The sequence below is a fragment of the Pygoscelis adeliae genome, unplaced genomic scaffold, assembly GCF_000699105.1.
Source record: "Pygoscelis adeliae isolate BGI_AS28 unplaced genomic scaffold, ASM69910v1 Scaffold308, whole genome shotgun sequence".
Classification (NCBI taxonomy): domain Eukaryota; kingdom Metazoa; phylum Chordata; class Aves; order Sphenisciformes; family Spheniscidae; genus Pygoscelis; species Pygoscelis adeliae.
The window spans coordinates 3747642-3766817 of record NW_008825306.1 but is presented as its reverse complement, the minus strand read 5'-3'; the positions used below and the strand labels follow the sequence as shown (position 1 = coordinate 3766817).

The 19176-nt window shown below is 36.6% G+C and overlaps 1 protein-coding gene across 1 annotated transcript in view; it reads left to right on the top strand.

The window, feature by feature from the left end:
* USH2A (Usher syndrome 2A (autosomal recessive, mild)) overlaps positions 1-19176 on the top strand; it is a 401100-nt gene that overhangs the window by 240794 nt on the left and 141130 nt on the right. The window contains exons 39-40 of the mRNA XM_009330219.1: positions 15826-15976; positions 16149-16291. Coding sequence (XP_009328494.1) covers positions 15826-15976; positions 16149-16291 — 294 coding nt within the window. The remainder of the gene's footprint in view (positions 1-15825; positions 15977-16148; positions 16292-19176) is intronic.

Sequence of the window (19176 nt, the reverse complement as noted above, 5' to 3'; positions counted from 1 at the left end):
ATCTACAGAGGATGGTGTCCTGTAACCAGAGGATTTCAGCCACTGTTAGTTTAGGTAGCAACACCTCCGAGACTGGATATTGAACCACATCATAGGATTATTGATCTAATTATGCAAACAAGTAAGAACCACATCATACAACTTATATTCACATCTGAAAGCATTTGCTCATGCAAGTTGATCACTGAAGCCAGCAGGCCTCCTTATATGAATTAATATTCGGTAAATAAAGCAAACTGATGCTGTTAGGCCAGAATTATTTAGGAAGAAAAATCAAACCTGAATATGCTAGAATTTTTCCTGTGAGACAGGTTTGTTTTTCTATGATGCTCAGTATCACATTAAGAGTCACACCATAAAACTTGTTTTGAGAGGATTTCCTTTACTTCAAATTTCAGTTATTTCTGAGACATTATTTGTTTTTCTCATTTCTCTCATTTTTTCTATTCTTTCTTTCTCCCCCCCCCCCCCCCCCCACCCATGTATGCATATAAAAGAACAACATGTTTCATTTTATTCTGTATCTTCTGTTTATTTTTCATTTTTCTTCTCTTACATTATCTTATGTTACTTCTTGTAAAGGTAGAGTAGTAAAAACAGAATTTAAAAACGCCAAAAAAAAAGAAATGTAGTTTAGAAAAAAAAAGCTTCTGGCATCATTCTATTTTATTCATTGTGAAAAAATTATATTTTAAAAAATTCCAAATTCTCAAACATTGCATGATGTCTCTATACCTTCAGAATAATATAATCTCCGATTTTGATGAAGAACAGGAAATGTTTTAAACAGAACTGTTGCAAACAAGTCGATGGGGGTGGGGTGGGGGTTGCTAACAGAAAGTTCTTAATGAAAAATTGTGACCATATCTTTTCTAGGGGTACTTTAAGGAGAGAGCAGGATAGCGTAGGGAGGGGGAAAGAGCTCTCCTACATCTCTCATCAATGACCTAGCTAATTAAAGAGTGTCAGTGGCAAGCTGTGTAAATTGTCCGTTCCAGTTCCTTTTGTCCAGAAAGATGATTTCATGGGGATATAAGGGTAGAATTACAAAAGTGCTTGTGTGGAAAACTGGGAGTTGTTCTAATGAAACAATAATTCTTCTCTAACCTCTGCAGTATTGAACTGATTGTCATTTTCATTAGTTCTACTTCCTTCATTTATTCCCCTCTCCCAGTCTGTTCAGCACACCTTTCAGTGAGCTCATACTGTGTCTATTCTTGGGTTTGGGTGGGTGTTTTGGGTGGCAAGAGAAGAGCGAAGTAAATCTCATTCCTGAAAGGTTGTGTCTTCAGACTCCGGCAATGGGAGGCACAGAGGTGCCCACTTTACTGCTCACTTTTCTAAACTGTAGCCAGTTGGGGCTCAGCCTAACTCCACACAAATGAAGGACCGCCTCAAGGTTGCTTTAAATTGAAGCTTAGTCTAAGTCCCTACTCATAAAAGTGGAGATTGCCAGAAGGCAATGACACTCCAGCTCTCTCTTTTTTCTTCTGATTGCCTCCTTCCCTTTGCTCCTGCACTCTGTCCTTTTGGGGCTAGGCAGATCTCCCATAGTTACAGCAATGCTGTTTCAATGTTCCAGATATAGGACACCTGTATTTGTCAGCTCTTAGGTTGCTTTCTGTCTTCCAGAGCTGCATGAAACAGTTAGGGCAAGAAGATCAAAACTGTGATTTTAGCTGCCTAGAAGAGCATGGATGTTTTTCTTGCTTGGGAAACGCCAGGTGAGAAACGGAGAACCATGCAACAGCTTGAAATAGCCAATTGATCACCTATAAGCAGGCAATTAACCTCATTGTAGAGGTCTCACTCCAGGTCTTTCCAAAACCTTAGCCTTAGCATGAGGTCCAGACAGTACTTATGATCTCCTGGAAGAAATCTGCGGTAGAGTGTATTTCATGCTGGAAAACTACAGCTTGATTGTGCTTCTGAAAACCAGAAGTATATATAAAAGTGGGAAAAATCAGCTGCTGTGGAATTTAGCAGCAGATCATTATTTAAAATTATTACCTACCATCACATAAACCTATTTCGGACCAATTTCAATTGTACATAAAAAAGGACACAATTTAGACGAAGTATGCAATTTTTATATAATCTTAAGCCTATTCATGGTTGGGTTTTTTCTTCATTCTGTGTAAATCTGAACTAGACTGTTCAGTACTCTAATTAAAGTCAACATTCTATATGTGATAAATTAGGTTCTTCTGTTGAAGCAATTCTACAATAAAATGACATTGAAATTCCTAGTGAAAACATACAGAAGACATTTGAAAAATCACACCATGAATTTTATCTTTTGTACAATTTTCCAGATATATGCAAGTATTAGGAATTGGATCAATTTTTATGTTACTTCGCTACTATAATTTGCACTGCTTTTCTAAAAAGCTCACTTTATTATATTTATTTTTGACAACTTCTGCCCCTATAGTTTCCAGAATAAAATGGAATTTTCATTAACTGTTAGCAAAAGCAAATGTCTGTGGGTTGTTTTGGGGGGATTTTTTTGTCATTTCATTCTGTATTTTCTGCACTTGAAGCATCTAGATTATGGAAGATAGCCTGCTGATCATAAAGCAGTTGAGTAAAGTGGCGAGGGTTTTTTTGAGCTACTTTGCACAGCTGAGGAAGCTTTGAAGTTCCTCTGTTTGCAATGAACTCTGTAAGCCTCCAGCAAAGTTCTGTCACCCTGTTACATATTCGTAATGTTTCCATATTTAAAAAAAAAAAAAAAAGCTTAAGGGGGGAAAAATTAAGGTTCTCTTAAGATCTTGCTGAGGGTGAAATGTAGAGGGAATCAAATCACTATTCTTTTCCTCTCTTTAGCTGGGGACAAAACCAGAGATGATCTTTCCTAAACATCATAGCCATAAAAGTGCTTTTGCTTTTTTTGCTGGTTTCCTTTATGGTTAAAAATAACTCCTATTAACTCCTATTTGGGAGTTTTCTGTGTAGTTTGAAAATAGATCTGAAACTGAATTTAAAAAATCTTAAACTCTGTATCTGAATTCTTAAAACACTTTGCAGAATTAAAGTATTTTTCCTCCATATAGTTAATTATTTGTTCTGGTGGTGTTTTAAGTTTGACTTTTCCCTACTTTTTCCTAGTATAGTGCTCCTCATTATGTAACATCTATGCAGTTATCTTTGGGCTAGTTGACTGAGTACCTAAGGAGAAATAAGCTTCTCTATAACGACAGAAAGGGAGAGAAAAGGGAAGTTGAGTGAGAATCAGTCGTTAGAGTCACCATTTCTCCTCTGGTGTCCCTATAATGCAGTGTTGTTGTATGCGACTATCTTTCTTACAACAAAGATGACCATACGAGTCTATAGCCCTTAGTGATTCCTGACACCTGACAGTTTTTCCTCACTGTGCTTTTATTTCTGAACATTTATTTTTGTGTCTGCATGCACGTGCAGATGCACACACACAAATACGTATATGATATATTAGTATATGCATGTCCATGCATATGTGCTGGATATTTGTCTTTTTTTCTTTGGATCTGTATGCTGGTCTTACTTATTCTTCTGACAAAGAAATACTATACTCTTAGTTTAATTCCAGGTTAGTAAAATAAGAGAGAAAGGGAATTGATGTATTTCATGTTACGGTGGAATACATCCAGTATTTAATTATATTAATTCTTATTATTTGTATACTGACATATTTACTTTTATGATTTTTACAAATATTTACTAATTCAGCTTTCCAGTAGGATTCTGAAGTGACTGAGGATATTTTACAGATGGATAGAAAGACAGGCATTTGCTAGCAAGGGAAGGTAAAAGAGATTTTTATATTCATCCTCATGCTGAAAAGTATAATATACATGTCAGAAAGTTTGTCAGCCTCTCTTCTTATCCCTCAGCTTAGACTGGGGGATTGCCTCTCTGTGAAAGTGTCACCATAGTTGAGTGCGGCCACTGTGTACATAGAAAATATGTGAATTCAGGTTGACTGATGTTAGATTTTAGATTATCTAAACAGCTCTAATAGAACATGTAGAAAGAAAAGAAGTTGAATGAGTAAAGAGATGGTGTTATATAAAGAAAGAATACTTCTCTTTTCTCTATTTTACCTCCCACTGAAGTTGTGAGTGCTCTTACATACTAAGAAGCCTATTTGAGAGGGTTATTCGTAAGAAATTGATAGTGCTGTCCAAAAAATTCAACAGGATGTTGCTGATGGTTGTAATCTGAATTAAGCAGCTGTAAATTTTCTGTGATGAAGATTTAGCCTTTTCAGTTTATGTTTTAAAAATGAACGAAGGAGAGGAAGTTTTCCCTGCATCTTTACTTTTTGTCAAAAGATTGAAGAAAACCTGCATTGTAGAGAATAAGTATTGCCAAGGTATTTCCTTTACCTCAACATATGGTGAATTGTATGGGCAGATTGGAGTAAATGCTGTGACATGTCTTGCGGCATATAAGGCAAAACAGTCAGCCTGGCTTGGGTTTGAATAACACGTGATGGTATTACTAAGACTTTTAATCAATTAGGCTACCCATTTTTGAACAAGAAGACAGTAGCCAAGGTCTTTTCAGTAAAAATACTTGGGAACAGATCATTCATTGTTGTATATTGACACACTTCCACCAATTCCAGTGGATTTATGTTCTTCAGCATTATCCGAGGAAATGAAGCCAAGAGTTAATTCATATAAATGGTTTATTTGTTAAAAGTATCTAGAACAGGACGTTAACTGATGAGTAGCTATTTAATAATGCTGTACGAACATTCCTATGTGGATGGGTCAGATATAAAAAGTTGTAATCCTTTCACCCTATTCATCAGATAAGTCAACTGTATATTTTGCATGGATTATTTCCATGTGTGGATAGGCTTGTCTGAATTGCTTTTTATTCACCTTAAATATTAAATATTTTGCTTCAGCGGATAACGCCTGGATCATATTTCTGTCAATTGAAATGCTATTTTTAGTGGGGGACCAATCCATAAAAACAGTTAGGTATTTTTGCCACAGTTAGGTGGAACAGAGGTGTCACCTTTCATATTCTGTCATAGCTTATCTCTGTTAGAGCACTGGCCGAAAAAAGGAGGTCTGGATTATTCATCCTAAAGTGACTAACATTCCCATCTCCCAGTTGCCGGGCAGCATACTAATCTCTGGGTTCATAAATAAGGAAGGCAGAATAGTGCTCATCTGTCCTGTTGAAACTCTACTACTGTGGGGGAGCGAAAAAAGTCTTATTTACTGGGGGAGAAGACAGGGCAGGTACTATTATAACCTGGGGCTAAAGACACTTCTCTGGTCAGGGTGAGGCAGCGTATATGTCAGCAGCAAAGGGGGCCAGAGGAGCAGGTCCGGAGTTCTGGGCATTTGTGGATCTGGATGTATGTTGTTCATTAGTGCTGATACTCAGCATGAGCATCAGAATGTGATCCTATTGCTGTTTTCTAATACAGCTTAATTTATTGATACTGCAGCTGTTGAACTAGACTGTAACGTGAAGTGACAGCCATAGCACTGCAGTTGGCAATTTTGAGAAGTGACAAGAATTCTTGTTTACTCTGTAAATGTGATAGTTCAGATTTGTCAGCCTCGGCCTCATGTGTTACATGAAAGGATAATATACAGTGTTTTGTTGTTATTTTTCTAATTATAATAGTTGTATTTCCAGAACTAAATTTTTGGTTCTGCTCTTTGCCGTTGTGCAGATTACCCCCCTGAGAATTTTGCATGTTGATCAATGGCAGGATTTGGTTATGTAGGAAAAAACACTCCATACTGTTAATGATGACAGATACAATTAAATTGTGTGCCGTCTCCTTTGATGTACACAGATTTTCCCCGTTAATATCGATGGACTTTAGAGTCGCAAGCATATGTTGGGAGGGGAGCAAGCACCTGAATGTTGTATTTTGCTCTTTGTGGAGCTGACTATATCACTTTATGTCTAAATGTAAGGAAAGCTGCTGACAGTTTTGATATATTAAATTATAACTGAGAACTAATTCAAGGATCAAAGATGCTCTTTGGGAGAGATCACTTCACTGGTAGGAAAAATCATTACCTTTTTTCCCAGTCTCATATATTTGTACTGTATGTCTTGGAAATATCATTCCCTACAGTTTCTGAATCTTGATGTTTAATTTAACGCAAAGGTCTTTGAGCAGCACAATGGGAGGGGGGCTTCTGCTAGTAAAACCTCGTAGAAGGAAATTGAAATGTACATGTTTTTTCTCATTTATCAAAGAAGTGCAAAAATATAAACTGACATTTTATATCAAATGAATTATGAACTGTGTACTTTGTACCTAAGGGAACAACAACTAAATTTTACTTTTGTTAAAAAGAGAGAGAGAGAGAGAGGAAAAAACAGGCTTTTAATAAAATATACAGTCATTTTTGGTATTTTGTCTGAACCTGACATACGCTGTATTTTGCAGAAGAAAACTAGAGAGTATAGGCTACTTCAAAGGCTAATGCTTTGAATGCCTTAGAGTGAACTGAGAAGCAGGTTAAGATAACACACAAACCAGAGTTTCTACTTAATAAGTTTTGTTGCTTTGATATTTTTGTTTTCTCCCTTGTCCAACTCGGGTGAACAGGAAAAGATAATATGCTTTTTAATAGCTTGAAGATTGGAGCAAAGTAGTAAATGATATTTTTTTTTTAGCTTCCATTTGTTGAGGGTATGGTTGCTACTGAAAAAGACTTCCAGGGAGCAAAATTTTAGAAGACACTTGATTGAACTATAAGAAGTAAATTTTCAAAAAATTACATCCTCACTATTTTAAGGGCATGACTTCCACTGTCTTTAGGTGAACAACACTTCTTGCAAGCAAAGAGAAACTCTATGTTAGAGTTTGTAACGTTTATGAGATTTTGTACATTCCCAATTTCTGAATTTCCTTCATGACTTTCAGTGGGAATATATTTATTTTAGTGCATTGACATAGAAGACACTTTGATATTGTTGTGATAAGCACCTACACCTTAGAGAAAATGGGAAATGAGAAGATAAAATTCCATGGTTTCTTTGACAACATATTCCCTAGTGCACTCCTATGGCGCTTTTTGATGTATGAACAAAATATCCAAGAACTAGTTGCTTTTCTTGTATGTCATATACATATATTTCATAAAGATATATTTCAGAAGATTAGGTAAGTTAGAATATACAAAAGCTTTCAGAAACTCTGCAAGCTCCTTGCAGAAAACAATGGTGTATGAACAGTGATTGTGGGAATATCATACCACGAACACATGACAAAATCTGAAACGCAATGAGACCAGCTATGTTTGTAGCTTTAGTATTGTTTTATATCAGTATCATCAAGAGACTAGAACCGAAATCAAAGCTGTAATGAGATGTGTTAATGACAGCACATCCTCAGCTGAGATATCCAAATGTACTCACACCTAAGGAGGCAGTACCTTGGTCTTTGCAACCTTGCAATTCCCAGTAATTATAAAGTCATCTGATCCTTTAATATAGGAGTCTGCTGTGAAGAATGGTTTATTTATTGGTATAAACAATGGGTATTTTTAGTTAAAAGGTGATCATTTTTCCTCATTTATAACTAAGATTTTGCTTTCATTGATCAACAGTACTGATTTTCTTTTTCTAAATGTTCTCTCTATTTATAAATCATAGTACTATATAGTATTCATTTCAAAACAACATGTAAATGCCACTGGAAATGTGGCAGTGTAAATGCACATTTTTCTGTTACAGAAAGGGAAGGAGAAGAGTTGGCAGCTTGAAGGGGTGCAGTGGTTTGGCAGAGCCACGACAGAGAGCTGGTCCCCTCCAGGCATGCCAGAGAGTCAGACTTTCTGCTCGTGCTGTCTGTGGAGGAGATGTGAGGGATGGGGACAACAACTGTAGGTGGGAAGAATCACTTTCTTCTTTCTCAACACCTACCTCCCATATTCCCTATGAAAAGACATTGACAACGAGACAAGGGGTTTTTGTGATTACCACATATGGCATAAAGAAGTTAATTAGCAGCTGTAAACCAAATCCTGCTCTGTGTTGCCTGGGTTAGTAGGAGCAGAAACTGAGGAAACCTCTTTTCCTCCTCTTTCTGCAAATAAGGAAAGAATTTGACGGGGGGAAATGTCTGTTATGGCCTCAGTTGTTTCATGGCCAAAAGGTAGTCCAGTGGCCTGGATCTCACAGATACCTGTAGGACATTCAAGATGTAATAAGACTGTACTGCTCACTGTGCGTAGTGGCTCCCTAACATGAACTAATCTGTCATCTTGTCAGATCCATTTTCTATTTATGGACACTCTCAAGCTTGGATTCCATCAGAAATGGTAGTTTTCCACACCATCCTCTATATACTGCAGAGAAATTTATGGATTAAAAATAACTACAGGTAACCTTATGGCAGATCTAATTTATTTGCAAACCTGCATTGTTCTCCAGTCTGTACATTTGGGCATATATAAACGGATGTTTCTGTCAAAATGCATATCAACTGGTAACACTTTTGTTTTCTGCCAGCAGGGTAGACTGTTCCATGAGTAACAGTCCACTGGCACATTCATACTGCAGGAGTGCACATAATGCTAGCATTTGAACCAGGAGACTTCTTATTTAATGAGAACATTCACATGTTTTCTAATATCTCACTTTCTTTAGCATTCAGCTAGGTTGCTATGTTTTCTTAGTTTCTTTTGCCAGATTGAGGGGAGATATAGCAACAATCATCTGGAGAAATCATATCCACTTGTTGAAGTAGAATGCTGCTTTCTGGTTTTTAATATACAATGTTATCCTTTTGCTTTGTCTTAGAATAAAACATTATTAAAAATTAATTTTCAACAACTTATGCTTCAGACTGAGGCATATATTTCTTGTAACATCACCACCTCTGTGCCTTTTCCTTTTTCTTTGTTCCTTCTTCATCTTCTATGAGTTAGAGTCCCCTTCATTGAATTATTAGGCTGAAAAAGAGTTCATCGGGAAATCATCTCGTGCATCTTCTTTCCTCAAAACCGTAAGTTGTCTCATTTCTGGTAAAAAATTTGTTTAGTCTGAATGAGATTTGAAATCTTCCTTGCAGCAGTTTAATCCCATTACTGTATGTCCTGTTTCCCAGAACACAGAGGTTCTCATTGTCTTTGCAAAACTTCTGTGAAGTTGAAGATTCCTGTATGTCTATCCCTTTGCTCTTCTATTATTCTTTAAGCTACATAGGTTTAAACTATCTTCCCTGGTCTTTTCCCAACCATCAGTGATATAACTTGGGTTTTTTTGTTGCTTTTGGGAATCCCCTATTTCCAGTGCAATCAAAGAATTGTTTAGTTTCAAACATGAAGTAAAAAGCTTAAAAGCCAGCCAGCAGTTCTTTGAAATTGTGCCATCAACGTTAAGAAAGAAACTTCAATTTAACCAAGTGTCGCCTCGCTAGCAGTCTACAAGACTCTCACCAGAGATGTTTTCATCAATGTGGAAGCTAGCATACCTGCCTCTGGTCATAGCTCTTTGGCTGCAGATATCAATTGTAAGGGAAGCCGCAGGATTTTGAAGACGATGTCAAATTCTTTCACCTTTTTTTTTTTTTTTTGAAAGGAAGAAGTCCTGAAATTCATCTCTAAAGCTGCTTCATGCAGGAAGCTGAAGCTATTGCATGAAGATAGATAGGATCTTGTTCCCTCTGCTCTTGCCACATCTATTCCCCTAAGTAAAAAGAGGCAGATCTGATGATAGTTTCTCAAAGCTGCTTCACATAGATATTTCATTTTCCAGTAACCGGAATCACAATTAACCCACAGGAGATGTTTGTTTAATTGTGGTTTCTGCCTGATTTTGTAATACCAATCCTTATGTTTTTTCCTCATAGTATTTTCTAAAAATTAATTTTGTGATATGGCAGTCATTGGCTAGGCATCCTTTTAAACAGTCTGATGAATAATTAGTTTTACTGGGCAGTTATAAATTCCATCCAATGTCTTTATTACAGGTATTAAAATCATTAATCATTCAGCTAATTGCTTATTGGCATTCTTTTGTAGCTTTTAGGGTTTAGCAAAGTTCTTGCTGAGTAACATGGATAAACTTCTGTCTAGCATGAGGCAGGTTACTTCTTATATAAAGGTAAAGGTGGCAAATCTATAAGACATTTTTATAGTGTTGACCTCAGTAAAATATAACACTTAGGAAAGGGGCATCTCTTACACGTTTTCACTTGAAACCCGTATCTGGATTGCAGATGTTGAGGTCGTACATGAACCAAAATTCATTGAAAGGAGGGGGAGGTCTGATTTTGTTTTTCGCTAGAGCAGTATTAATGAGGAATAAGTAAGCCTGCTCTGGGATTTCAAAAGGCAATTGTCTTAAACTTCAGGTCTGCAGGTCATGGAGTAAAGCCTGAGTTGATTTTCAGGGCCCTACTAAAACTGTACTCTGCAGCTTGGAATACCAAATGGTGCAAGTGGAGGAAAATTTGCAGTTAGAGCGTACACACTCAATCCAGAAAAAGTGAAAAATCTAAAATTTATAACTTCTTATTTTCATTTTTCCAAGTGATACTGTACCTTACAAGTACAAGTAACATTAAAGATTAATGCTAAAAGTGAAAAGGTTTACAAAGCCACTCCTTTCCAGATAAAATTACTATTATAGCAGGGATCAGATGTATAAAACAGGATAGGTCATGAAAAGAGAAGAAGGTATTTCTGTACCCTGTTTATGTCATACTTCTGAAAAGAACATTTCACAAACATAAGATGTGAACAGGTTTGGATTTACTGGGAAGTGTAAGGAGGCTTTAAGCTACTCCTTTATGTCTCTTTACTTGCTTTTTCCCATAGCGCAGCTTCCTTTCTTCCCAAGCCCCATGTGTCAGAGAGGGCAAGCAAGAAAGCCACCATGGACCTTTCACTTTTTATGTTCCAAAGTGCATGCATGTGTGTTGAATAAGGGGTGCGTTGTCCCTGGTATATGTATTATTAGATGGAGATACATCTGTAACTGAAAACCTCTATCAGTGAAATTACAAAATTAAAAAGAAAATCCAAGAATACTCTATGCATTCTTTAGGCATTGAGTAGGTGGAAAACAACATGGTTGAACATACATATTAAATGAAAAATCAAGACCAACTGTGTGTATTTGCTATACGCTGAGTAGGAAAGATAACTGGGAAAAGAGGGTTAAAAACCAAACCAGAGTAAACTTCAGTGGACCTGTAAAGATAAGAAACAAAAAAAGCAATCTTCTGCTTTGCCAATAGATAAAGGTTTATAACTAGCATGCCCTTTTAGTGATGACATATGGCCCAGCATCATGGCCTGTCTTTCAGTTAAATGAAACAAAAACACATGGCCACGTTGAGAATTATGGAGAGTGCAATGACTGGAATTATTTGGACTGAGCAAACAACTAGATAACAGGCATACCTGGGAAAATCAGGAGAAACAAATGTCAACGTGCAGAACATATTGCCATAAAAAGTGCCGTAATGAGATGATCTCAGTATGGGCACCTAAAATAGAAAATGAAACAGGAGTATCTAAACAATCACTGCAATGAGATAAGAAATGGGGTTTGTGAATTGAACCTGGAAAAGAGTGAGAGTAGGCATGACTGAGCGAGACATTCATCTAAAGGCAGTCTGACGGAAACTTTTCCTTGCTGTTATGGCACAAACTGTGGAGAGCCTATTTTCCTTCTCTGTAGTTAAATACCTGCAGTTATCATTTGCACACACGTGTATGAAAAATATTTCGCTAAGATGCAAATGTGTCATCTGTGCTAAATATTTTACACATGCAGATGTGGCAAATTGTAGAGTTATGTTTACATAGCTCTAAACTCTTCCAGCTGCCTGTCTGCAGATATTGTGGATACAGCAGGGCCAACATATCTGATCACTGTTAAAAGTGATGTCACTTCACTTCAAAGTTGGTGTGAGTTTGCAACAATTTGATAGATATCAAATCAAGCTTTACTGGCTTTTCTTTCTCTTCCTCTTATTAAAGATTAATAGTGCAGACATTTTTATAACTAAACAGTAATTTATTGTCCTAATGATAGTTCACTTTGAATAATCCTACTTAAAGTCTTCTACTTTTAGAAAATTTAAATTTCAGATGTATCTTTATGATAACTATAACTAATACCTCTCAGAAAAATAGGCTTTCAACATGGAGTAAACATTTAAGCACAATCATTCAACACAATGCTTGCTCTCCTAAAATAAACAAATACTTACAAAGCTGACTACTGCTGCTTATGTTGTTTAAGATAAGGAAATTGAGGCAAGAAGTCAAAACACTTTTCAAAGACTGCTTAGCACATTAGTGGCCGAACAGGGATCAGATCTTTCTTGACTCATCTGCATGTACCTGAGTATCTGGAATACAATATATCATTGTCAGCTTGAAACAGTCTCCAGTTTTTATTATTTTGCGGGTCTGTTTATTAATTCTTTGGTTAAATATTTTATTCTGCCTTTGTAGTCTCTTCATACAAAGCGTGACTTTCTGCCCTGCTAAGTGAGGGTTTACTGGGCTAGATGTTGATGCAGTGGGTTGCAAGTGGAGTGGTTGCCCCCTGAGGGTCATATTAAAGCTTGAGGGGAACTTTTTGAGCAACATTGCATCTTAAAGGCGATATATCAAGCTGATAGATACATGGCTCTTCTGTTGAGAAATTTGCAGTAGAATTATTGCTGGTTGCCAGTTATTACTTGGGTAGTAAGGAGTCTCTTGGGAATATGGATCGGATAAAAAGGGTTAAGCTGAGGGAAATGTTACACTGCAGACCTTGGTGATGAGGAGTGTTTGAAATAGTCAAAGGATGTTTTGTGTGCAATTTAGAATTACCATTTTTTTGGGGAAGTGCTCTGTAGTTTTAATGATCAAAGTGTGATTAGTTTAATAGAGCACCTTTCTCATTATGACTCAGCAGAGACTTGACGATTTCTTTGTTGTACCCTCCTGCCCCCCTGCCCCGTTCCTTTGGAAGTGCATAGCTGAGGACATTCTCTGCAAGCTACAGGAAGTCGTTCAGGTTAAATAATTTTGCTGTATATTCTAACATGTTGGTTTGCAAGTGGTTAGCTAGGCTTGTTCTACAGGTCAGTCGACTTTCACAGAAGAGATTTGTCCAAATTTTCTACTCTTCCCTATGCTGTGCTTTTGTTGGTAGAAGAGATTTGAACATTTAGCTGAGATTACCTACACCATTAAAATAACACCCGCACTGTGAATTGTTATTGACATTTAGACAGCTACATCTTTGTTTTTTGAAGAACATTCCTGTATCGCTATAATAATCACCACTATACATACATAAAGCTTAATCGGAGATTTTACTTTGTAGAAATCGGAGAGCTTTACAAAGAAGGATAAGTGTTATTATCTCCATTTAACAGATTGAGAAATGAAACACAAAGGTGAAGTGATGTGTCCTGACAGAACTGGAAATAAATTTAACGCTTTTGCCTCCTCAGTGAGTTGCTCACATTGTCTCCTCAATAACAATGTGAACTTTGGCTTCCTGGCCAAATTACAGCTCAGCTAATTAGATTAATTTTTAGATGTAGCTTTTTCTGCTGTGTAGAATTTCTGTGTGCACTTAAACAACTGGTGCATTTTAAGCTACGGCAGTTCAGATCTAAATGAGGTAGTACCCTGCTTTGAAGCGATATTGAGTCTTTCTGTTAGTGTCAGCCTGTGAAAACACTTTAAAACCCTCTAATAAAAGTTTTTACATTTTGTGCCATCTTTCTCATGCTGGCTGAGTTTGCCTGCTAACAACTTCAGGAATCACTTTATAAAGACATGCCAAAATAATTCATGATTATCTGCAAGTACTGTACTTTACATCCATAAGATTTAAACCCCTTTATTGCACAACTTAACTCCAACATCAGTTATGTTGCTGCTAAACAGAACAATGTTAATGAGGTAAATATATGTTCTCCATTTTACTCTGTGAGTGAAATTTAATTCACATACAGAGGCATTTGGTGTGCAGATGTTTGTTTTTGATGGCTCAGCTGGAGGGACGTTGGGGGCTGTTCAAGTTAAGTCAGCCATCTTCTTTCCTCTGAGCTGAGGGGCTCACAAGGTCTTGATTGGCCTTGAAGATGTTGGCAAGGGATTTGCAAACCATGAATTACCTTAGTCTCAGACATCTCCTGGATTTGGAAACAGGAAGATTTCAAGTTTACTTGGGATTTACTGGAGCCTTATTGCCTAGGTCTAGATAACAGCAGCAGGAGGGAGCATCCAAAGGCAGCCAGGCTGGCTCAAGGCCAAAAATTTTATGGTGTCTTTTTCATGGTAACAGAGAGGAGGGGAAGGGAGTGAGGGAAGCTGGAGATCCTCTTCTGATTAATTTTGTCCTGAAAAAAACAGGAGGGTAGCAGGGCTAGGGGCCAATTCTCAGAAGTAAAATACCTGGTAATGACTCAGCTGCCCCAGCAGCCAGCTTTAAGTAAAAACTTCTTTTGAGAACTGGTAGACCTTGAACTTAAGGGAAAGGGAACAAATTTCTAGGTTGGAGCCAGCCATGTCTTGTGCCTTTCTATGTAATACAATTTGGAGCTGGAGCTAAAGAATTTTGAAGTTCCCCAGTCATAAGTATGTATAAACAGAGTAAACCAGCCAGGTGCTAGTTCACATATCTCTGTATATATATGTCAGTATAAATAAAAACTACAGTATATGACTGATGACTTTTTTTTTCTGAGCCAATGCCATCATTTCATCTGTTTCAGGGAGAGAATGATTCAGACAGTGTATCACAAAGTCTGTTACTTTCCTCTTAGTAACCACCTCATATACAGGTGGTAAATGAAAATCATAAAACTTACTGTAAAATACTGTTCACTCAACTTACAACTTATGCCCTAGGACTTACAACTACACTTTAAGTTACAGATCTGTGAGACTGTTTTTTTCCAATAGAGAGAAGGAAGAAAATAACAGCAACAAAAAAATTCTGTTGGAAAGACCAAAGAAAGAAGCAAATGGTAACTACTGGACCATGAAAAGCGAAACTATTATACAAAAATTTAAATGACAAAGGCAGTAACTTTCCAGTGTTTTAAATCTCTGGAAAAGAGCTACAGAGCTACGGCTACAGACATGCGTTATATATAAAAGTTCCAGATGTGTTTATGTACAGAAAGTTTCTACAACAGATTGTTTTCTTCTTAAAGAAAAAACAAAGCCATAAACTCATGGGTGCAAATTGGCATAGTTCTTTTTACTGCATGCAGTGAAATTTGCAGCAGTTAAAGGTCATTGGTGGTATCATTACTGACAGATTTTGATCTGCAGTTCCTGGACTTCATAAAAATTAATTTCCTTAACAAAACAGTGGGCTAGAGACTGAGACTTCAGTGAATCTATTTTGATTTCTATGTAAAGACCTTTTTTTCCTTAAAATTTCTGCTGTTTTCTTCTAAAATTATTATTAATTTGTAAAGGTGAGAAGGTTTCTGAATGATAAAAAGTCTGATCAATTTTATTCTTGGTGGGTAACATTTCTGTGAGCATTTCTTTAACTTCTCAGGGTGGCAGAGCTGGGCACAAGGAGAAGTAGATAGTATTTGAAAAGGTGGTAGAGAATATGTTGCTTCTGAATTACTTCTGGTGTATGGAGGTTTGTTTTTAGCAAAGTGATATTCATGTAACTATATTGGAAAGAAGAAAATAAAAAAATAGCATTGTTCAGCAGTGAAAATGTTAAACTAAATGGACCATGTTAACATTGCTGTTGATCCTGAGGAACAGTTTTTCCAGTATATGGAGCATTTTGTTTCCACCCGGCATATGTTCTCCATGGTTTTCTCTGCTCTAATTCATCCATGTTTTTCGACAGCTCCAGATGGCGTGATGCCTCCAAGGCTTTCATCTGCCACTCCAACCAGTCTTCAGGTTGTCTGGTCTACACCAGTTCGCAACAATGCCCCAGGCGCACCCAGCTACCGACTCCAGATGCGGCGGAGGCATTCTGCTGGTGACATTTTAGAGTACGCAGACCATAGCAAGGCCACCATCAACTGCCAAGCAAGAAAAGTCCCATTATCTTGAATATGGCTCACCTTTAGGGTGGCTGGTTTTGTTACAAGACATATCATGTTTTAGTCTTTCTTTAGGTGCTGGGATGTTTAATGATGTAACTCATGCTGCTTTTCTTTGCAGTTTGCTTTCCAGCCCTACTGCTTCCTTACAACACAGGGTCGGAGATCTTCAGCCATACACTGAGTATGAGATGAGAGTGGTTGCCTCCAATGCTTATGGCAATGCTTATAGCAACTGGACTTCAATGACTACAGCAGAGGACAGTAAGCAGTCCGATCTTATGTAACTCCCTTTAGCAGAAAATAGAAATAACAGTTCAGCTGCCGTTGCACATAATTTCTTTTGATTATCTAGCTTTCTCAGTTAAATAGCAATAATGTATTTCCTTCCTGATTATTAACTTGCAATAATAACTCCTAAGGGATCAAGTATCTGTTGTCTTAGATTTTCATAAAACATAAATATTTAAATATATGTTTTGTGAAGTAGTATCTTATTTCTTTATATGATCTCCCTCCATGCATATGTGTTCATATATGGTTAGTTTAAGATACACTGGTAAGTACAGCTTTGTAAGTGGTATTGCTTTATATTCAGGGACTTGATTCTGATTTCAGTCATATCAGAGAAAATAAGTTGAAGTTAACTGTATATGACAGTTGTCTTATCTCTGTGTTGAGAATACCTAAACTGTACCACAGCTGAAGAGAAATTTTCATTCCCAGTGATCTTTGTTAATTCCAAGTGGTGATCTACTGGTCTGAAATTGAGTTTGTCATTGCCAGTCCCATCACTTTCCTCATTTATAGTTCTACGTTCTGCAGACTCACTCCACATGATTTGTTCAACAGTCCCTTGATTTAACAAACAGGTATCAGCATATAGGTACAGCCATTTAGTTGGCAGGGTAGGATTTTGCACCTGATACAATATGTAAGCAGAAGCATACGACAAAACTTGAGCTTGTTGTGCATAATACATATACAAAATACATAATTTCCAGCTTTTTTTAAGAAACTGACCTATTAGTTTTCTCTTAAAGTCTTAGGGTAGCTAATAGCACAGGTTTTGGAAAAATCTGTTGTTTTCAAATATATTCTTTGCTTCTTTTTTTTTTAATCAGTAATGGATGACCCCATTGTACCAAATTTTAGAGAAATTAAATATTTTCTAAAGAGATTTTTCCTGTTATATCTTGTTTAATAAGAAAGTACGTCAGTCTGAGCAGGCAAAGTTGTGGGGGCAGGGTGTGTTTCATTACTGGTTTCATTACTATGTTGCTTTCTCTGCCTTCACACCAAAGTGCCTTGTGGTCTTACTCTATTTCACACTGATACAAGATCTGCATTTCAGACTGTAAATTTAACCTGATGCTCATATGCAATTGTTGTAGTAAATATTTAGTGCTGGTGACTCAACTTCATTTTAGTCCCTTCTCTAAATGTATAGCTGTCTATCTCGAGAAAACACCCAGAAGAAAAAATGTGTTCCCACAATTGTAAAACATTTTTCTTTGAAGCTGAGCAAATAATTCACAACAGAAATTTGTCCAATAAATCCATTTAAGCTCCAAAGGTATAAATACTTCTATGAACACATTTACCTATAAGTAATTACCTAATAAAAGTAGGTTCTGAGCTTGGTCTTTACATACCAGCGATGTGTTATCTACCTGTGGAAATCATTGAGATTCAGTTCCTTTATTGTAATTGTTTGTTACCAAAAGTAGACACAACATTATGAAACTTGTCTGCATTCATGGTCTAAATGCAACCAGTCTCCTATGACTATTTTGTTCAAATTGCAATGATTATTTAGCTCTGGTCAGGTAGTTCACATGATGTTGTTTCTTTTTAGATAGGAGGAGCACAGAAGTGCATTTAGAAGGCATCACTTGTTAGATTATGTAAAAATTATGTTTGTGTGAAGTAGTAAGTGTAGAATTTTAAAATTCTCTTTTTGGGAGTTAGGGATAGGGCAGAAGGCCTACACAGGACATGCATTCCTATATAGTCTTCTTGAACATATATGTAGAAGTTACCTGCTGCATATAGAACTTGGGTGGTCTTTGTGCACTAGCATGAAATGCTACCCTCTGCAAAACCTGGCTGCAAAAATGCCTTAAGTTAGTATGGAAGGTAGATGTTGCCAAAGGAAACTTAAGAACAAGAAAAGAAAGATATAATGCCTCTGCCAGTGTTCACGCAATTAAAATATTGTGAGATTAACAAACAAGTCGCCTCTTTAGCTATGATGCTACATCTTGTTCCTTAGCTTAAAACAAACTTCTGTAGTTCAGTTATGAACTTCATGTCTCCAAGGGGAAAATTATTTTCCTTAAAATGTCCTCTTCCATTTGCACTGATACTGCTAAAGAATACATGCTGATGTGTCCCCAGTATCCAAAAATGCTTGCAATTTACAAAAAAACCCTCAACTTTCAGTGGTGACAAAGGACTCTGGTTTTGGTGTCATTGTGGAGGGCTGCTATCTGTGAAAGGATATTCAACTCAGTTGCTTAAGACTGAATGATTGTCATTGGGTATAAGCAGTATTTCTGTCAAGGTTTCAATATGTTTCTTAGAAAACTGCCTATACTGACAGCTTGTTGCAGAAGTACCCTTAATTCCTGGCCCTGCTAACCAATAGACTTTGACTTTTTAAAGTACAATTTGACAGTAGAAATTTCCCCTATCTCTTACTCTGTTGAAATATATGTGTGTACACATGTTCTTATTGAATTTTATACAGTGAATATATGTCTTTTTTCTTTCACCAAGTCATAAAATATCTGTAGGAATAAAATATATGCATGTGTGTGTGTTTATGTGCACATACACCTGATAGCAATAGATGTAAATCAACACATCCACTTTTAAAGTCAATAGAGTTCTACTAATACAAGCTGATGATTTCACAATATATCTGCATATTATATTTTATTTATGATAAATATTTAGTAAACTAGGAGGATATTAGGAACGATTAATAAATAATTAGCAAATGCTACCATAGAAATCTGTTGTATCTGATAATAAAATGTCTTAATATACAGATTAGTAGGTTTGGGATATTTTTTAATGCAAGAAAAAATGCTGTAAATAATTTTCAAATACTTCATTTACATGAGCATGTCTACTAGTAACTG